This window comes from Anneissia japonica, unplaced genomic scaffold, assembly GCF_011630105.1.
Source record: "Anneissia japonica isolate Jap-2015-1 unplaced genomic scaffold, ASM1163010v1 scaffold2834_len698180_cov181, whole genome shotgun sequence".
NCBI lineage: Eukaryota > Metazoa > Echinodermata > Crinoidea > Comatulida > Comatulidae > Anneissia > Anneissia japonica.
The window spans coordinates 461,987-478,972 of NW_022704877.1; the positions used below are offsets into that span (position 1 = coordinate 461,987).

The window sequence follows — 16,986 nt, forward strand, 5'->3', positions numbered from 1 at the left end:
TTTTAAAAATTATCAAATTTGTATTTATTTATTCTGTCTTTTTACTGCATGCACTTTCAGTACTTCTATACTCTTTTTCAAAGTGGTACAGTTGCATATTAAACAAATACTGAAAAGCAATGCAAGTAACAAAACATTCCTAAATGTAACAATACAAATAATTGAGTTTTTAAAAGATAAAATAGTCTTGTCCATGAAATTAGTTGTCATGTGGAAGATCATTCCACAACTTTGTTGAACAATATAAAATGTATGTTTTAAATTGAAGTTTTGCTTGACTTTATTGCCACATTGTTCACATCAATATGGTGTCCCTTAATGTGCCTTTTCAAATGATCAAGTCGTTTGTATTCTTTTTCACAATGTTCACATTGGTACGGCGTCGCTTCTGAATGTACCGTCAGATGGATTTTCAATGTACCACTGCTAACAAACATTTTTCCACAACGTTCACATCCATATGGTTTTTCGCCAGTATGTATCCTCATATGTCTTATAGAGCTGGTACTAGTTGAAAACTTTTTCCCACAAAATTTACATCCATATGGTCTCTCTCCTGTATGTGTTCTCAAATGTTTCTTCAAAAGTCCATTTTCTCTAAATTTCTTCCCACAATGGTCACACTCGTAAGGCGTCTCTTGAGTGTGTATTCGCCTATGTACTGTAAAAGTGGCGTTATGAGAAAATCGTTTTCCACACTGTTCGCACTGATACGGTCGTTCTTGCGTGTGTTTTCTCAAATGTACCTTCAAACTGCCGTTCCGATTAAATTGTTTTCCGCAGTGGTCACACCGATACGGTTTGTCTTGTGTGTGTTTTCTCAAATGCATGTTTAAACTGCCACTCTGAGAGAATTGTTTTCCACAATGTTCGCACTGATATGGTCGCTCGTGGGTGTGTATCCTCAGATGAACCTTCAAATAACTACTCTGATTAAAGTATTTCCCACACTGTTCACACTGATATGCTCGTTCTTGGGTGTGTCCTCTCAAATGTACCTTCAAATCGCTACTCTGATTAAATTGTTTTCCACAATGTTCACATCGACACAGTGTTTTTTCTTTGTGTATTTTCAAATGTGTATTCAAATGGCTTTTCTCGGTAAATTTTTGCCCGCAATGTTCACACAGATACGATGACTCTTCTAGAGTATGTATTTTGATATGTTTCTTGAGACTTTTGTTGTATTTAAATTTCTGTCCACATTGTTCACATTTATATGGTGTTTCTCCTGTGTGTGTCCTCAAATGTGTTTTCAACAGATAACGATGTTTGAATCTCTTTCCACAATGTTCACATTGGTACGGCCTGGCTCCTAAATGCACCCTCATATGCACTTCCAAATCACTACTGCTTACAAACATTTTTCCACATTGTACACATTCATATGGAACAATGAATGCCATGTCTCCAGTACCATGTATCCTCAAATGTGTTTTTAAGTTGCAACTAACATTAAACTTATCTCCACAATACTCACATTCATATTGTCTTTGCATCTCTAATGCATCCATTTTCAAATGTCGTTTAAAACTGAAAATGCTATTTAATTGTTCTCTACAATGTTTGCACTGTTACTGTGATTAAATTGTTCCACAATGTTCACAAAGTCATTCCACGGTATGTATCCTCAGGTGGCTTTTCAAAAAATGCCTGTTTATGTACATTCTCCTTTTAATTATTGTTTCCAAAAATAAATACTAAATATAGCAATAACAAATGTTGACATTGAGCTGAACTTTCTCTTTTTGATCGGTGGAACAAAGACGATGCTCGTCATGTAATCTGGTTTTTTAGGATACGAAAAACAATATATGTTGGTCTTTGCATAATTTCAAAGCCCTCTATGTGCTCTACAACATTTATTACATCACAGTCGTCTGATTAGCTGTATGAAAGCTGACTAAAGAACGATCACCTGGTAAATCTTTGATGAAAAAATATATTGAAAATTTTTAAAGCTGCTTTTGTTTGGATGAAGCGTTATCTTTAATGTAAATATAAAACATTCAATTCAATCTTCTCCAGTGTTCATAATACATTTGTCCGAGTGGGTTTTTAGTAAAACTTCAGATTTCATGAACATAACTTCTCCTTTTTGTGTGAATTTATCATCAGTTGTTTACAGCATTTCACTTCCGTTCAAAAAAATTAATTGAAATATTGATTAGGGTCTAAATACTGAAAATTTGGATACAGTGAACAAAGTTGATAAAGTTAGAGTTTGTGTCTTTATGAGGTAATGGTGACAAATTCTGTAAGAAAATAGACATGAAGTTTGTTTGAAAATGCACTTTGACATACAGCAATGCCATACAAAAGGTGGTCCCAATTTGAGAGTAGGCCCAATCGTCCTGAATGGACCCTATAGTCTGTAGGTAAAATCAAATATTGGGCCCAATCGTCCATAGTAGGTCCAACACATGAAGACTTTAGATTGCTTATTATTAATCTTCATTCAGAAAACTGACAGATTTTCAGCATATAAATATTAAAAATTAATTTTTATTTCTCCTCTGCCTTGATTCTTTGTCAAAACTATTTCGCCTCGGCCTAAGAAAGGAAAATTTTATTTTTATTTTCTTTTTTTTTAGTCCTTTTTGAAAAAACTTTGTACCAAACAACGTATAAAAGGCCTCTCTATGCCTAGCTAGGACGAGCCTAGGCCTCCTCCTAGCTAGAGTCCTAGGCCCAGGCATGGCAGGGGCCTAGGCTAGGCTAGGCTGGGCCTAGAGCCTGAGGCTACTAGGCTTGGAAAGGAGACCAAGTAGCTTGTAAAATTCAAAAGCAAGATTATATGACGTTATGAGGTTTACACTTAGGCCTAGCCTAGGCCATGCAAACTTACGAATGATTTTAAGAAGTACATACTGGCTAGCCGTGTCTGTGTGTGTGAATATGTACGTTAGTCGGCCACTCGTTGGTGGCGCTGTCCCGAGTGAGAAAACAATCTGTCATCAAACATGTGCGAAGTTTCGTCATCAGATGATTCCCAGTTTATGACAAAAAAGTCATCAATAAGGTGAGAATGTCTGACATTTTAAACGGGTAATAGTATTGTATTGTATGTATACAACTCTAGGCCAACTGGGGTAGTACATACCACTAATAATAATATTTACCGTAGTAGGAAGGAGGTTAGGCCAACCGTGCCGTAGGGCCTAGCCTAAGCTCTCCGGCCTAGGTAGGCTAGAACGTTGAAGTGGCTCTCGTACATATGCTTATAATATATGGCGTAGGCTTATATGCTAGAAGGGTGGGGTGGGGTGGGGGTTAGGCCCAGTAGAGTCCAAGCTAGTCCTACTGTACTGTAGGCGTAGACTCTCTACTTATATTATCATCAGTAGTTAGACTCTAGACGTACCGGAAAATAAGAGCTGATTGCTGCACAGATTTTCTCGAAAATTAGGATCTTAACTACAGTGCAGTGTTCTATATAATATATAACCAACAGGATGAGGATGCAGTAGTCAAGATTTTGTGCACCAATTTTCCTAGCGATTTTCCTAGCAAATTTGAGCTAGTTTCTGAGGTATCATCTGCACAATTAAAATACTTTACAGTATTGTCATTGTCAATTTGACCCTTTGCCATCTTGCTGACCATAAGTTACAAGACAAATTAATAACAAATAACGAATGATACATACAGTACAAAGAAAACTTATGAACATTTTCAATGATCAATACAGACAATAGAAATGGTAGACATGAATTATAGTAAAAATTTAATTAGTTGAATATTTAAAACAATTCTAATAAATACTGTAAACAATACTTAAATAAAGTGCATTTTTAATAGTGTTTGGTCCTTTGGCCAACTTGGATCATCAATAATCACATGACTTCCTGATTATTTATTGGAGTCAACTTATCATGTACTGTAGACACTCGACTGGAGATCATTGATGTTACTTATCTGATCGCAAACAGCCGTGTAATCATGGCTATTGCTGACAATTTCACTACAGTGCACCCTCCAATTCGAGACCCCTCTATTCCGAGACACCTCTAATTCGAGACCACTTTTCCAAAAACCCAAATAACAATCTTCAACTATTTAACACAATGCTAGCCCTCTAATTGGAGACCAACACTGAGACCACACCAAATTTTCAAGTCCCAAAGGTGGTCTTGAATTGGAGGCAGGCATGAGTGAACCCACTTGCCCGACGCCCGGGACAAGTGCTTTATGCAGTCGGACAACAAGAATTTTAGGGACTACTTGTCCGTGGACAAGCACTTTTAGAATAGGCTACTTCACCATGTAATGTGTAATGCTTTCACAGTACTTATAAAAAGTCGCAGCGCAGCATATTTTAGTAACAAATTGTCGGTGCACAAAGAGAGGTCAAACAGAAAACCAACTATGCCATGATTACGTATAGAACAGTGTTCATCAAGTTAGAGTCACCAACAATCCCGCGATTTATTGACGGTTTAAAAGAAAAAATGTAGGCCTACTCAATATAAAATTTGTTATTTTCTGCAGTAAATATTGAAAACTATTCTTAAATCGTTAAATGTTAGCCAGATCTGTTGTATGTTTACACATTAGACCTACAGCAGACCTACATATTACGCAGGGCGCAAAACTATGACTACACCAAAAATTGTTTGTTAACCTCTAAACTTACTCTGCCATTTATTTTCATTAATTCACTATTATTCTTTTTAGTTTTGAACAAAAAGGGGGTTGTTCAGGCACTGTGAAAACCCCCTGAGTACACCACTGACTATAAATCTGCATGCAAATGTAGCTAAATACAATTTCTTTTTATTTCTGTCTGTAGCACAACTGGAAGGAAATGTATGAAATGTGAAGAAAAAGCAGTATTGTTAATCAGAATTAATGATGCATTTTGTAGGTAAGTAAAACTCTGCATTATTCAATAATCACAGATACAGTGGCTTAACGCTGGGGCGGAGGCCCTGTGGCTCTCCGAGGCCGGGCCCTTTTTGGGCCTCGGTCGCCAATCCGAGATTGGCGTTTTAGATGTGCTCGTTTTTTAAAATTATTTTTGTCATTGTTTTTTAGTGACGAAATAAATGATATGATATCAGATCCAGAAATTTGAAATAAATGGGGATCTATTTCACAGATGGAGGTTCTGTACCATAAATTTTCTTACCTCAGCCCCAACCATAGTGGGGCTGAGGTAAGATTTATGATTATGGCACCTCTAGAATGCTGAAAATGGCAATTTTTTTGTTGTCTCCACTTTAATCCATCACTGGATATATGATTATGTTCTACAGTCGATGTCAGAGACACAATATGATATTATGTATTAACAAAGCTCTTTTGCTTCAGGGTGCCAGAGCAGAGACCCTATCGGGGGGACCCCGGTGCCTTGCGGACTGCCGCACGAGTGCACGTAGACGTCATGCCACTGCACTGATGAATCATGACACTTAAATTTCAATTATTACTACTAAGCATTTATTTTGCCAGCTATAACTAGAATTTTTGCCTGTTCTGAGCATTTGGGTTGCAGGGCGCCCTAAAAACATGCTGTGTACTGATCATGTTCATGCTTCGCAGTGGCTGCCGCGGTTTCTCAGGTATCAGAATTTTATTGTCGATTGCATCATTAAACACATAAATTTCATTTACTTTCATTTTTTGTGCCTAGGAACTGCTTTATCCAATACATGACACACAAGTTTCGATCAGCCATCGGTAAAGGTCGGCTCATTCTTTACGATGAGAAGGTGCTGTTGGCATATTCTGCCGGACACAGTTCTTGTGCAATGCTTCATCTTGTACAACAGGTAAAATATTTCTCATGAATTCAACAGGCTGTTATAGTTGTCAATAATACAATTGATGTTGACCCAAGGATCTGTGTAAAGTGAAGATGTAGCTTGGTGGTTAAGATGCTTGCCTTCCAATATCAGGGTCCTGGGTTCAAATCCTGTGATAGTCTATTATACACAGGATTTTTTTTTTCACTAAAAAAAACATCTCTTATACACAGGATTTTTTTTTTCACTAAAAAAAACATCTCCACTTCCTAAGCCTCGTAATAAGACTTCACTGATAAAGCTGAATAAATATAAATGAAATTTGCTAATTGCCCTTTTTTTAGGGTTTTCTAGAACATGTTCATAAGAAGTTACGATTCATCCCATACTTGGCACACATAGATGGTAAGGAAGTAAATTATTTAATGAATTCTTTATTTTGATATTATTTATTTTTTTAGGTTACATTTTAATTCAAATTACAGTTTACACTCCAAATTCAATACAGCTTTTTCAAAGTACCATGGAAGCCCTGGTTCCAAATTGGTCTTTAACTGGGGGAGACCTGTATTTACAACCATAAAAATGTTCAAAACAAGATTATTATTCATTCAAATTAATTTGACAAACTAAAAATAAACAACATAAAAGACAAGCATATTTAAACATAATATTCTAAAAGCTGATTAATGGACTTAACTGCAAATTGAAATAAATATTATTATTATAAATGTATAATTTGAATTAAAATTATTTTTTTGTGAATTATTCACTCACTTAAATCTTCTCCATATCTGAAACTAGAGGGTGCTGTGACAGATCAGACTGCTGATCAAAGAACAGCCAGAAGGCAGGAGATAGCTTCGAGACTACAGAATACTGGCATCCCATTTGATATTGTGTCTCTAGAAAAGGTGTGTATGAATAATGGTAAAAGTAGGAGAATAACTTATATCTCACAGCTTCATTGTGCTAAATTGCGTATTGGCATGGTCCGTGACTACTATAGCAGCTGTAGACAGGGACTGAATTGAGCCATAGCATCGGTGTAACCCTGCTTTTCCAAAAGGTGCAAAGTGAACACTAGCCAACATGCACTGTACCTCCTCTTTTCAAGTTCTTATCTGGGAAGAATTGGAGCTACCAAACAAAGTGTTTTGATTTAACACTGAGGGCCGATACAGAATGAGTTTAATTTTATTATTACAATAGAACCTCGTTTTTACGTATCCCGTATATACGTTATCAAAATATTCAAATAAACTGCCCTTTTCAGAGCAACCATAAGTAAAACAGGATTTGTTGCTTTCTGTCTGCTTATTATTTCATCTGACCGTCATCTGCCACCTCTAATATCTGAAAAATGAGGGGGTGAGTTTTTTTTTTGTTTTTTTTCTTTAAAGTTTTTTTTTTTTAAACAAAATCAATTTTTTTTCAACACAATTTTGATTTTGCAGGACCGCTGGTTCCATAGCACGCCCACTACGACCATTTCACGCTTGGTTAACTCTAAACTTTTCTCTCCTCATGGTTGGTACTCCTTTTTCCAAGGTGATACAATGTTGGTTGTTGGGCTTTGTACCTTTTTTAACACATTTAATAAGTAAATGAAGCTAGTGAGCTTGACATGATACATAGTGCATTAGTTTATATTAATCATGTGTCTTACTCCAATTAAAGATCCCTCTTCCAATCCCAAACCACAAAAAAAATAGTCCCAAGTTGCAAGGAGACCTATAGTGTACATATATTTAGTTTCTACATTAAAAAAAAAAAAAAAACTTTTTTATCCCACCCCTCATCTTCTACAAACCTCTATACAGACCGATTTGGTAATCTTTCTTAATTATTCACTTAAATATTTACAATGCGACAGCAAACAAACCATTTTTTTAAGGCCTAACAATAAACAAACCATATGCAATGTATTTTCATTAAACAGCAACTTTGATTGAGTCTAATACCGGGTTGTTGTAATCTAAAACCACATGAACTGAGCGAGATGAACAACTACTGATGGTACTCAAAATAATTTCTTTCCTCCTTAGCTTTGTGTATAAAACTCGTTTGATCGAATTTTCTACACGAAAATGAGTAGGCATAATTTCGTGCATGAACGCTAATTAGTTGGCTCGCCCAGTGCAGTGCACATGGTTGCTGTTGCACGTACACGAACGCTAAGTGGTTGGTTCGCACAGTGCCGTGCACATGGTTTTTGTTTTTCTCAGCAGGCCCAGACAACACCACAGCTCTGTTGTATAGAATTCCCAAGTTATACCTTTGTCGTATAGGTAATCTTACAACATTTTCATGTTCTTTAGTTGAATAAAAGATATAAAGTGATGAATTAACTCACTAGACACATGGTTTTATTTGAACAATTTATTATTACATCCTGGACAAATACAAACAACAATTGATATTAAAAGAATGATATCAATATTTTTATTTTTTAAAAGGTGATGAGTCTTATGGATGGTGAATATTTAACAGAGGAACCAATAGATTTGATCAGCTCTCACAATGAAAGTAGCTCTGATACCAAGGAAGCACAAGTTGGAGACACCTGTAGCCAATCATCAGATCCAGCTACCAGTTCTGTGGCAGGATGTGCTTGTGCTGATGACTTATCAAACCAGATGGCTTCATTAGGTATCAATGGTTTGGCAGGGAAGTTGAGGAAGCTCATCGAATCTACAAAAACGTTAACAGCTAAAGAGGACCTGCTTTGGCGATTGAGGTTGATTTAATTTTTAAATTCTTTAACACTTGCCTTTTATAATAATGAGATTCTTTACATGGTATTGTACACAAAATAATGTGGGTCAAATGGAAGGGTGCTACTGTAATTATTGTTTTTAGTTAGGTCTCCAATTACAGACCACTTTTAGAATCATGGTTTTGATGGTCTTTAGCAGTGTTGGTCGCTAATTAGAATAAAGATAAGACATTTGTAAATTTAAGGCCACACAAAAGTGGTATTTAATAGGTGGTGGTCTCTAATTGGAGGAGTCTTTAATTAGAGGGTATTTTTATAAGGTTTTACCAGTGTTTTCATTATTGTTGTTTTTCAGGAATCAGCTATTGGTGAAAGTAGCAAGGCAGCGGGGTTGTAGCAAGATTATGCTAGCTGACTCTGGCACACTTGTATCAGTTCGAATCCTAGCAAACATCTCTCAAGGAAGGGGGGCTGCATTACCATTAGATACAGGATTTATTGATAGGCGTCTTGGTGATATAGCTTTTATCAGACCTTTAAAGTGAGTTTTGTCAACTTCAACTTTGTAAGTTTGTTTTGAGGTTGGTCATAGTAGTTCATAGTTATATAGGTGGTAGGGTGGATGGACACCAAGCAGCAAGAACAAAAAAACAGCTAAACAAAGGGCAGAGGAACACTTAAGAGCCAACAGCCAACCATGCTTAATTTTAAAGGGCTACATCAATTTTTTTTTACATTAGCACAATATTGAACTAAAAGTACTCAATCACTGAGCCCATAGAGGCTTTTTTGCATGATTTCCAACTATTATTATTATTATTATTATTATTATTATCTATTTGTAATAATTAACCTCTAAGTTATAAATCTGTATTACATATTTTATATTAATTTACTGTACATTTTTATTTATTGACATACCTTATGTTGAATATTTTATTATCATTACAGTACATGCATTAATTTATTCATAATCATATAATGTTTAAATGTAGGGAATTCACAAAGAAGGAGATAGTTCTGTACAATAACTTCCATAATGTGCAGTCCATGTTTGTGCCTTCCTTGACAACAAAAGCTGGCTCTGAAGCGAGCATCAATTTACTCACCGAAGAGTTTGTAAACGGACTGCAAGCAGATTTCCCTTCAACTGTTAGTACAATATGCAGGTAAGGTTTCGATGATCATTTCATATGATGCATGGTAGACTCAATTTATACGGGTTTTGGGCCAGTGCTCCAATTGGTCAGCTGTTTTAACATTATGCAGGTTTAGGGTCTAAAGCTATGTTCACATTAGATTAGGTTTTTCACACAGAATATCTTTAATGGCAAATTTATATGCTGTTTTTACACTTAACTATGTTAGAGCAGTCACTCCATAGAATGCATACCTCTGTCCTGTGTATGGGCAATTCCATTATTTTCATTTAAGCTTGAGGTTAACATTTTTCTTTGACCTCAAAATTTAATCATCTCGTGCATAGATTATTATGTACCATTCCACTAAATTTTTTGATGATGCATTCCTTAGTTTTTTAACGGACAGTGGGGAATACATAACTTGCTTGGCGTAGGTATTAAATAAATGATGGGGCAAAAAAATACAATAACAATTTTTTTTAGATTTTGCCAAGTTGAAATCAACAGACACATTGGTCTTTAATTATTGATTAATTATTTAAATTTGTCATCCATCTTTAAAGTTGTACAATATATAAATTTTATGTTTCATTTTATTGATTTACTTCAGGACAGGTGAAAAATTGGGCACCGATGGGAGCTTATCGCAAGATATTTGTTTACTATGTAAGGTAGGAATGGATTCAATATTTTTAATGCAAATCAGTAAGCAAAAAGAATAATCCCCATGTATTTACTACATACAAACTAAAATTGGCAGGTAATCAATTTAACAATATTTGCATAATACAAGATGATGTTCAAAACAAGATTAATAAGTGCCAGAAACATGTTTTTTGGTTCCTAGGCTTCCCTAGATACATCTGTTCCAGAAGCATCAGCCCTGAATGCAACCAACTTTTCCTTGTCACTGTCCAAGACTTGCAGAAGCAAGATGGCAAGAAGTCAGCCTAGCTCAGGCAATCAAAAGCAGTGTTGCGGTGAAGGGGATGGCAGTTGTCAGAGTAACAAAATTAGCAAGTAAGTTGTTTAAAACCCTGTCAAAACATGACATGCCTAAATATGGTCATGATGAGATACTATGTCCATATATAGGCACATGACTAAATATGGGCATACAACAGTGGACAGAGCTACAGTTCATTATAGGATGTATATTACATTCTGTTCTTTGTCCTTGGTGGCATTTGAAGAAATAAAACTGAATTGAATTATTTCTTTCATTGAGTTGAGCTCATGTCGGCATAATTATTTTTTACAAAATTCACTTTTGTTATCCAGAATTACTATGGAAGATGTTGAAAGCCACCTTTGCTATGGTTGTCGTGTCACGATACGAGATGTGACAGATGTCAATCTTCTACCAACACACTTGACAGCAGCGGTGGAAAAGACAGCGAGGAGGTATGTGTTCCATATTATAATTTATCCCTTCATACACCTTGGTTCACAAAAATGTCTATAACGGTTCCGTATCAATACATATAAATCTCCAAAACCGTATGTCACAGAAAATAAAGTGCACAAAATACTTTTCTGAGCATGCAGCAGTGTGACCCCGATGCGAAGTGAAAGCAATATATTTTGACTTCCACACTGCCAAATATTTCCATTACTTTTCCATAATCGAGATCAATTTCCATAATTTTCTATGACATTCCAAACCCTGTATGAAATTCATAATTTTTCAAGTTCCCAAAACTCAAGAAAAAAGAAAATTCAAGAAGATATACAGTACATTATCCAATTCGTTTGTCATTTGGTGTATATCTGTAACTCTTTGATTGTTTTCATCTAATTTTATGGCTTTATTAATTAAGAGGGGTTATGAAGGACATTTTTGAGGTCTTGCCACAAACTGTGTCTCATGGTAATTGATCACATTATAAGCTTTAATTTGGTCTTTGAATGGTTTCCCTAGGTTAAGTAGATCCAGAGATGTGAGCATGTGTACGAGAACCACCTTTTTAGAAAATCAGTTTCAAAGATAAACTAACCTGTACAAATATTATGACTAGATTTACAGAATATGTGCAGAGAACACCGTTTTAGTAAAAAAATTTACTTAAAACGTATACAATCATAAAATATAAGTATCAAGTTATTCAAAAACGTTAAAATTGAAATTGTTTGGTGAATGTCTCAATATGATTTTACCAACAATGTGTCTCATTTCGTAGTGAGACCTCACACATTTTGCTTTTTTGTGACAAACTGCTGTTCATCTATGAAATGCTTAAATCAAGCCTACTATTAACGATATACTATGAAAACGAATCAGCTGGAAAAGTTCAAATCTGTCACCACAACTAGGATCAACACTTTGGTCTAATGCTTGATATGCAGACATTTGGAAAATTCATGCATAAATCTGAACAGCACTCTAAAAGCTCTTGTATGGAACAGAGATCAATTGTTATTCTTTCAAACACTTAAAACACAGAAAAACAACATCGGGAGATATACTTTTGATTATATATTTTATTTATACACAAGTAGTAAAAAATCAATAAATTAAACATTGTATTTTTATAGGTCGAAAATGAAGGAGGAAATTCAAGAATTTTTATTACCAGATGACTGACATCTGCAGATTGCAAAATAAACTGTTGCTATGGTTCTGTCTGTTAATGATCCAGTCTAAAATATCATAAGAGTTTACTTTCACTTCAGGTTGTGCAATAAAAGAACACCCTTGTTAAATCAAGGACATTTAACTACACAGTTAGATGTCCATGGTTAAATGAAGTTGAAAAAGTATTTAAAATATTTTGTGTGGAACCAGTAAACTTTTCTTCTGCAAGTGCTTATCGGTAACTTCCCCATTGATTTATAATCATTCATAGAAGCCTTTCCAGTCAACTTCAGGAAGATTGAATTGAAGAAATAAACCAACTACTTTATGGACATGGAAGATTAACTCAGAGGATAATAGTTAAGTTTTGAAACATCAATTTCTCTCATACAAGGGAAACACTGTATAGCCAATTGAGAACATTAAGGACTGCCAGAAAAAGTATAAAGGAAAAATAACATCTATAAATTATAATATACAAGAAATATACATATTTAAAAAAGATACTAAATAAAATTGATCAAAAAATGATTATATTATTTTAAAATATTCCATTGAATAAACTTAATGGCAAGAGTACTATGGTGTGTAGCATCATCCGAGCTCCGCAGGGAAAGGTTTGGGTGTTCCCTCTTCCCGAATTAGAAATTTTTTTTTGAATAATAAGCCTCTAGATGCTCACACATGCCATCCTGACCTAAGAAAGTTACCCCTTGTGTTTGGTAATGCAAAGTCAAAATGTTCTAAATGACATTGGTAATACATTACATTGCGGTAGTTCTTCCAATTTTTAAAAATTAATTCGCTACGATTTGTGGGGCAATACATAGGCCTAGATGGCAAAATTATTAAAGTTACAAACCTAGGCCCAAGCCTAACAGGAAATATTATTTTTGGCTTATTCTTGCGGGCCTCACAACACGCACCCGTGGGTCGTCAGTTGAGAACCCCAGGTGTAGATGAATAAAGCATATGGTATAGTAATACTGTATGATGATCTTGCATACAAAGCAAGTAAAGCCAAGACAAGCTTTACTTCTAGTCATCAGAATAAGTACTGTAGACAACATAGTTATATATTTTATATACAGTACAGTACTTCATTTATTATTTAAAATGGAATGAATAAAAATGAACAAGCATGGAGGTTTATTATTATGTTTTATTATTCAGTTAATCACATCACATACTATGGATATAAAAATCACTCCTGGGTAGAGAGAGACTAATGCAAGTAAAATATCTCACCCAAGGACACAAATGAACTTCATAGGATTATGTAAAATAATTTTGGAGTAAAGAGGTCAAAGATTACAAAAAGTTGAGTGGCGGCGGCGGTATCTAGTTCTAGATTATGACCACTCGTCAGCATAAACTAGTCCAGTATTTTTTATTTCTCCTTCCCTCATCTCCAGTCATCAGATGTTGCCATGCTAGCCTTGAACTCTGACAAGGCCCAGCGTTTGTTCTCGATATCTGCCTGAAGTTGTTCGTATTCCTGCACCATCTTATCGAAGCCCATGCCAAGTGCTTGATAGGACTGCAGTGCCTGTGTCACTCGGTTCAACTCTTTCTCATTTTCATGGTATGCATGGCTCAAATGCCTCCTTCAAGATAAATAATTTTAAAATGAAAATGTTGATTAAATTAACTGGTCATAGAAAATAATAAAGGGTAGTAACTTTGGCATAGCGATATGATCATGAAAAAAAAGCAAGACTGTTATTTCTATTTTATGACACAATAACAGGTATGCCATCATTCTTGCACTTATAGAGATGATAGGAAAATGTCTACTTCCCCCACCAGCACACAACAAAATTGAGTAAAAAGTCGAACAAAGGAAAGATTGGTTGATAACATCAGGAATTTCAATCATACAGTACTTACTTTATTTGCTTGTGAGTCTCGATAACTTCTGCTGAGTATGTATCACATAGCAACTGGGCTTTGAACACACTAAGGAAGAAAAAACAAGTATCAAAACTAGAATTTAACATTACTATCACCATATACCACTATATTACTATGCTTGGTAACTCTGGGGAAGCGGTTTGGCGCAGCAAGGTCGAGCAAGGCACTATCTGCGTTGCTCCTCTCCACCTAGGAGTAGAAGTGGGTGGGGTTGCCTGCTAACAATATGTGTAATGTGTGTTGCCAATATGACAGCAACACTTAAGCATGTTGACCCAATGATCAGGGGAAGGTGCTATATAAATAATAAATCTATACATTTTAAATTACTTTACAGTACTCTTATTGCTTAGTAGTAATAGTAGCAGCAGAAGTAGGACTAGTAGTCAGATTAAAGTGATTACCACTGATAAATTTTGGACTGACTGACCGTATCTTAAGACACATGGCCTGGCATCTAACACTCAGCCAATCACTAGTCACGCTGTCGCTGTCTGCTTGTAGCTGCAGACGATGTTTCTTGATCAGTTCCTCCAACGTCGATATACACTGCATCAATGCCTGCAATGGTAATCGTCAAAAGTATACTTGCATAATTCTAAAGGAACAAGACAGGCCACTTTAGTAATGTTTCTTTTACTTTGCATATTTAAATTCAGATCAACATACAGTAGGCCCTACACCATGTGATTTGATCTTCAACACTGACGTGCACAGTTGAAACTTGAATATGGGTTTCATTATTCTAATTTGCATGTTTACCTGAAAGTACTGCCAGAACTGTTTGTCTCGTTTTGCTCGAGCCATCTTTAGTTTGTTTTTTTCTTCCTCTAGCTTACTGCATTCAGCTTGTAGAACATCTGGTAGTTTTGTTGCTTTTGCAAATACTAACTTATCACTACTGTCTGTAAAAGGTAATGGGTGTTAGACAATGGTTTTGGCACCTTAAAATCTGTGACAAAGGACCTTCAACTATATTGAGGTAAAGTATAGACATTATCAGGGCTTGTTATTTGGTAAAATGGCTAAAAAAAATGCATGTTAAGGCTGATACTTTCGTTACAGGTCGGTGAAAACCGTCATAAGTGATAATGAAAGGGAATTTGTATATAAGTATATTTTCACCGCAAATGATTGTTTCACTGAATGGTCCGAAACCTTCACCACCAAGAGGTGGCTAGATGCCCGCTGAAGCTATAATTTTGTCACTGGTTGGTGAAAATCATCATTAGGAGTTTCGAAACTGTTAACTTAATAGTCTGGACAGCGCTTAAGCGCCTCTTTCTGTTTAATTTGCTTGAGTCCGTGCTCAAGACACAACCTACATTTGTCTATCTACCTAGGTGTGTAAATGGATATCAGTAAAATACAATAATAATGTTAAAAGAAACTTGTTTGTGCGAAGGAGTCTAGCCTGAACACAGAGAAGAAAGAGATGGCACTCTGTCCTGCGAGGTCATGCTCAGGTTTTGACATATCTTATATTGAAATCACTGAACTCACAAAGGCAAGAATGTTGTAGGATGGGCAAGTGTTCATACCTTTATCTGACGGTGCTTCGTGAAAATCCACAAGTGCTTGGCACTTTTGTTGTAGTCGCTCCTCAATCTGCGGTATCAGTTGCTGCTGTATTGACTGCACACGCTAACAAATCAACAACATATTATATATATTCCATAGCTAACGTATTTCACGTCATGTGATTTTCAATACAAATATGAAATTCAGATTGAATTTTATCGCAAGTTTAATACTTTTATGCAAGTTTGATTGTTGGAACCACATTTGAGGCATGTAGTGGTGAAATGGTTAAGTTGTCGCACAGGCCAGTATTGAGTAAATGAGCTATAAAATATGGGAGCTCAAAAAATTGCTTAAAAATCAAAATTTGTTTTTCACTATAGATCAGTTTAATGTCTTATTAATCATGTCCCAAAGTATTAGTTCTGGAAGTGGTCAACAAATTGTTTATTTAATGTTATTTAGATAGTTAATTCTATTAAACAATGTATGCACAAATAACTTTGGAAGGCAATTACTCAAAATCATGTTTATCTTGACTCTAAGAGTGCCGTATTTTAACTTTCCAATAACTTAGGCTTGAAAAGTCCAATTTCAATGAATGACCCCTCATTTTAAAGATAACATACTCAGGTATATGAAAATACCAATAACTTGAATTTCAAATTTTGCTACAACTTAGCCATTTTGCCACAACATGCCTCATTTGGGGCATTGGATTCCTCGTCAGGGAACCTTTCACACTGCTGCTCAACACTATTCTTTTGGAAGGTTAACTTACATTGCGATGTGGATTTGATCGATGCAAGGCTTCTTTGTTGAGGCCCAACAAACCAGGTTCATCATCTTGACCATTGGTCAGCAAGTAGTTCTCTACTTCAGCAGTATACAAACATGTCTTCACAGCATCTTGGTACTTGGATGGTTTACAAGGTGTTAAAAAAAACATGAATTTTAATTCCCAATATATTAAAAATGACAATGACAACAGTAATTAATAACAGTAATCATAAATTATTTGTATAAAATAGAAGTATGCATTTAAGCATCATCTAAGAATGAGAACATTTATATTCTATAGTACTTGAATTGGAAAAGGACTAAATTGACCAGTTGAATTCGCTCTGTATTGCACAACTTGCGTCCCATACAATTGGAACTGACAGCAGTTGTTGAATGGAGAGAAGTAAGGCAGAAGCAAGAAGGGAAACATTTGACCACGTTTGGTTTATATTTAATTAATTTAATGTTTGCTGTTTTGAAACTTAATTGGATTGGACAGTTGCTTTATGCATGTTGGATGACCGTGTGAGTTATACATAATTGTTTTGATTACTTACTTCAGTTGTTCATTATTACAACTACAAA

General features: G+C 35.4%; 3 protein-coding genes across 5 annotated transcripts in view; 1 reads left to right on the forward strand and 2 right to left on the reverse strand.

Moving 5' to 3' along the window:
* LOC117104806 (zinc finger protein 135-like) lies at positions 1 to 2,901 on the reverse strand. Its single transcript, XM_033245655.1, has 2 exons — positions 2,849 to 2,901; positions 1 to 2,255 (listed from the first exon to the last, which is right to left on the reverse strand). Exon 2 carries the CDS (start codon positions 1,512 to 1,514, stop codon positions 258 to 260), a length of 1,257 nt encoding a protein of 418 aa, XP_033101546.1. The 5' UTR covers positions 1,515 to 2,255; positions 2,849 to 2,901; the 3' UTR covers positions 1 to 257.
* On the forward strand, positions 2,883 to 13,325 carry LOC117104805 (cytoplasmic tRNA 2-thiolation protein 2-A-like). Its single transcript, XM_033245654.1, has 12 exons — positions 2,883 to 3,022; positions 4,793 to 4,867; positions 5,636 to 5,774; positions 6,092 to 6,152; positions 6,552 to 6,661; positions 8,207 to 8,487; positions 8,822 to 9,007; positions 9,462 to 9,635; positions 10,219 to 10,279; positions 10,456 to 10,628; positions 10,890 to 11,012; positions 12,144 to 13,325. The coding sequence occupies exons 1-12, from the start codon at positions 2,964 to 2,966 to the stop codon at positions 12,190 to 12,192; spliced, it is 1,491 nt and encodes a 496-aa protein (XP_033101545.1). The 5' UTR covers positions 2,883 to 2,963; the 3' UTR covers positions 12,193 to 13,325.
* The window catches only part of LOC117104807 (HAUS augmin-like complex subunit 4), a 7,914-nt gene continuing 4,169 nt past the window's right edge, over positions 13,242 to 16,986 (reverse strand). For all 3 annotated transcript variants that reach the window (XM_033245656.1, XM_033245658.1, XM_033245657.1), the window contains exons 4-9: positions 16,400 to 16,534; positions 15,639 to 15,741; positions 14,860 to 15,002; positions 14,528 to 14,658; positions 14,074 to 14,142; positions 13,242 to 13,790 (exon numbers count right to left, since the gene is read on the reverse strand). In XM_033245656.1, the coding sequence (XP_033101547.1) occupies positions 13,589 to 13,790; positions 14,074 to 14,142; positions 14,528 to 14,658; positions 14,860 to 15,002; positions 15,639 to 15,741; positions 16,400 to 16,534 (783 nt within the window). In that variant the 3' untranslated portion in view covers positions 13,242 to 13,588. The remainder of the gene's footprint in view (positions 13,791 to 14,073; positions 14,143 to 14,527; positions 14,659 to 14,859; positions 15,003 to 15,638; positions 15,742 to 16,399; positions 16,535 to 16,986) is intronic.

Bases quoted from the DNA above. Each gene is read 5' to 3' on its own strand.
- LOC117104806 (XM_033245655.1), bottom strand. From the start codon at position 1,514: ATGGATGCATTAGAGATGCAAAGACAATATGAATGTGAGTATTGTGGA.
- LOC117104805 (XM_033245654.1), top strand. From the start codon at position 2,964: ATGTGCGAAGTTTCGTCATCAGATGATTCCCAGTTTATGACAAAAAAG. The intron at 9,008-9,461 runs GTGAGTTTTGTC...GTTTAAATGTAG, and splicing joins GCTTTTATCAGACCTTTAAA to GGAATTCACAAAGAAGGAGA. The intron at 10,280-10,455 runs GTAGGAATGGAT...TTTGGTTCCTAG, and splicing joins ATATTTGTTTACTATGTAAG to GCTTCCCTAGATACATCTGT.